Source organism: Kryptolebias marmoratus, linkage group LG14 (assembly GCF_001649575.2).
Source record: "Kryptolebias marmoratus isolate JLee-2015 linkage group LG14, ASM164957v2, whole genome shotgun sequence".
In the NCBI taxonomy this organism is placed as follows: domain Eukaryota; kingdom Metazoa; phylum Chordata; class Actinopteri; order Cyprinodontiformes; family Rivulidae; genus Kryptolebias; species Kryptolebias marmoratus.
In genome coordinates, this window is record NC_051443.1 from 2474423 (window position 1) to 2477984 (window position 3562).

General features: G+C 44.6%; 2 protein-coding genes across 5 annotated transcripts in view; both read right to left on the bottom strand.

Moving 5' to 3' along the window:
• Positions 1 to 1267, bottom strand: part of LOC112451521 — a 3081-nt gene extending 1814 nt beyond the window's left edge. The window contains exon 1 of the mRNA XM_037979517.1: positions 153 to 1267. Within this exon, the coding sequence (XP_037835445.1) occupies positions 153 to 774 (622 nt within the window). The 5' untranslated portion in view covers positions 775 to 1267. The remainder of the gene's footprint in view (positions 1 to 152) is intronic.
• Positions 1268 to 1769: 502 nt separating this feature from the next.
• Positions 1770 to 3562, bottom strand: part of pi4kaa (phosphatidylinositol 4-kinase, catalytic, alpha a) — a 222391-nt gene continuing 220598 nt past the window's right edge. For all 4 annotated transcript variants that reach the window (XM_037979490.1, XM_037979489.1, XM_037979492.1 and 1 more), the window contains one exon: positions 1770 to 3228. In XM_037979490.1, coding sequence (XP_037835418.1) covers positions 3177 to 3228 — 52 coding nt within the window. In that variant the 3' untranslated portion in view covers positions 1770 to 3176. The remainder of the gene's footprint in view (positions 3229 to 3562) is intronic.

Here is a 3562-nt window from a genome sequence, read left to right on the forward strand (position 1 = left end):
CTAGGTCGCAGTTCAATGATCGACTTTGTTGTCGTTTCATCTGATCTGCGGCTGCATGTCTTGGACACTCTGGTGAAGAGAGGGGCGGAGCTGTCAACTGACCACTACCTGGTGGTGAGTTGGCTTCGATGGTGGGGGAGGATGCCGGTCAGACCTGGCAGGCCCAAACGTATTGTGAGGGTCTGTTGGGAACGTCTGGCGGAGTCTCCTGTTAGGCGGAGCTTTAACTCTTACCTCTGGGAGAACTTCGAACATGTTCCGGTGGAGGTGGGGGACATTAAGCCCTAGTGGGTCATGTTCTGTGCCTCCATTGTTGAGGTGGCTTATCAGAGCTGTGGTCGCAAGGTAGTTGGTGCCTGTCGCAGCGGCAACCCTAGAACCTGCTGGTGGACACTGGCGGTAAGGGATGCTGTCAGGCCGGAGTAGGAGTGTTATCAGGCCTTTTTGGCCTGTGGGACTCCAGAAGCAGCTGACGGGTACCGGCAGTCCAAGTGGCATGCAGCTCAGATGGTCACTGAGGCAAAAACTCAGGCATGGGAGGAGTTTGGAGAGGCTATGGAGAAAGACTTCCATACGGCTTTGAGGCGATTCTGGTCCACTATACGGCGTCTTAGGAGAGGAAAGCAGTGCAGCACCAACACTGTTTATAGTGGGGGTGGTGTGCTGCTGACCTCGACTCGGGATGTCGTGGGTCGGTCGGCGGCAGGGTCCTTGAGGGTGCATGGGAGTTTGCCCAACCAGTCTACATGTGTTTTGTGGACTTGGAGAAGGCATTCGACCGTGTCCCTTGGGGAATCCTGTGGGGGGTACACCAGGAGTATGGGGTAGCAGGCCCTTTGATATGGGCTGTTAGATCCCTACATGACTGGTGTCAAAGTTTGGTCAGCATTGCCGGCAGTAAGTCAGACTTGTTTCCAGTGATAGTTGGACTCCGCCAAGGTTGCCCTTTGTCACCGATTATGTTATATTATATAACATTTATGGACAGAATTTCTAGGCGCAGCCAAGGTGTTGAGGGGATCCGTTTTGGTGACCTTAGGATTGGGTCTCTGCTTTTTGAAGATGATGTGGTCTTATTGGCTTCATCAGGCTGTGATCTACAGCTTTCGCTGGAGCGGTTTGCAGCCGAGTGCCAAGCGGTTGGGATGAGGATCAGTGCCCCCAAATCTGAGGCCATGGTCTTGAGCCGGAAAAGGGTAGAGTGCCTTCTCCGAGTCGGGGAAGATGTCCTTCCCCAAGTGGAGGAGTTTAAGTATCTCAGGGTCTTGTTCATGAATGACGGAAAAATGGAGCGGGAGATCGACAGGCGGATTGGTGCAGCGTCTGCAGTGAAGTGGGCACTGTATCGGTCTGTCGTGGTGAAGAGAGAGCTGAGTCAAAAGGCGAAGCTCTCTATTTACCGGTCGATCTACATTCCTACCATCATCTATGGTCACGAGCTTTGGGTAGTGACCGAAAGAATGAGATCAAGAATACAAGTGGCTGAAATGAGTTTCCTCCGGAGGGTGTCTGGGCTCTCCCTTAGAGATAGGGTGAGAAGCTCGGTCATCCGGGAGGGACTCAGAGTAGAGCCGTTGCTTCTCCATGTGGAGAGGAGCCAATTGAGGTGGCTCGGGCATTTGATTAGAATGCCTCCTGGACACCTCCCTGGTGAGGTGTTCCGGGCACGTCCCGCCGGGAGGAGGCCCAGGGGAAGACCCAGGACACGCTGGAGGGACTATGTTTCTCGACTGGCCTGGGAATGCCTTGGGATTCCCCCGGAGGAGCTGGCCCAAGTAGCTGGGGAGAGGGAAGTCTGGTACTCCCTGCTTAGGCTGCTACTCCTGCGATCCGACCCCGGATAAGCGGAAGAAGATAGATGGATGGATGGATAGAAATTTAAATTTAGTTTTATACATTTAGAAAACTCAATCAAGCATTCCTTTTAGGAACCAGACATCTGTAAAGTTTCAACCTGTTTGCTCAGTGTCTCTATCTTAAAAAAAGGACAAAATTCAGCTTTTTTAATCACTTTGCAAAAGACTAATTTCATTTTGCCAATAATCTGGGACAGATTTGGTTTGCTTGACAAACTTAAAATAAAAACATGGCTGTTGCTGTGAGATTCTACCGTTTCACATTTCCTCTAAAATATTTTGTATTTTGTTTGAGAGAGGGAGAACATGCACTTCAAATAAACCTTTGCTGTACTGAGTTGCTGAGGCTTGCAGTCCTGTTGCTTGAATTTAAACAAGGTAAAAATATGGAAATTTTTATTCCTGATGGGAAGAAGGGTCCTTGAGGCTTCTCATTAATAACAGTTAAATGACTTATGTGCTGAAATGTAAATATTTTGCTCTGCTATTCCATTATTGCCATCCTTTCCATTTATGTCCATCATACAAAAACAATGTTTGGACTAACAATAATTAAAAATGGAATTTCTGCAGAACTGAAACATTTGGGTGGAACCAAAAAGCATGCCTGTAAAACCAGGGTATAAATTTCTTGAGATGGAAAAAAGTATCTCTATAAAACCCTGGCATGAAAACATGAACAGAACAGTTGAATGGTTTAAATCTTCTTAATGTTCACATGTAAATGTTGAAATAAGACAGAGGAAAAGCTGTCTATGATTTAGATACAGGAAATACTGCACAACAATGACAACTCATTTTCTAAGTACTTTTACATCACAAAAATCTACTGGTAAAGTAAATGCTGACTGAGTTCATCTAAAAATACTACTGTTCAGATTGTTTCTATTTCTACTTTATATTGTGTTGAGCACAGGTAGGTACAACTGATGAAATCCTGTCATCTGTGAAGTGCAGATGTGATAACAGCACAATAATACCAACAGCTGCTTTGACAGACACTAAAGATGCCTCCCTTTATGACCTTCTGCTAATCTAAATGTTTAGTGCTAGCTAGTTAACACAAAAACACATCAAGAAAATAGTTAAAGGGTGATGCAGATCCTAGTTCTGGTGAAAGTCATATAAATTTTTACGATCATATTACATAAAGAAACACAAGGGGGCATTATAAAATGGGACAATGTATTGTGTGCAGAATAAAAGTGGTAAATTAGCATTAAAGTGTTTTGATGGTGCCTGATTCTGAGAAGCACAAACAGCTGTTCTGGTCCATAGTAGAAACCACTGAACAGATGCCATAGAGACGTCTGAAGGTCCTCAGTAAGGAATCTGGTTCTGGTAATACTGAAGCATGTCGTATGTTTTACTCCTGTAAAAATAAAAACAAAGCACAAATCAAAAAGTGAAGCAGTTTTCACAAATTGCTTAATATCACATTGAACACACTTGATTATGTTCTTCAGTATTAACTAGGTTGGGCCAAAAACAGTAAGAAAATGCAAGGATACACACGCATATATATATCTATATACACTCCTGATCAAAATCTTAAGACTAGTCAAAAAATTGCAAGAATTTGCATTTTGCACTATTGGATCTTAAGAAGGTTCTAAGTAGAGCTTCACAATGTTAAAAGAAGAAATCAGCGTAAGAGACAAAAACTTTTGAGCGGGGAATTAATTGAAAACTGCATTTACACTCAA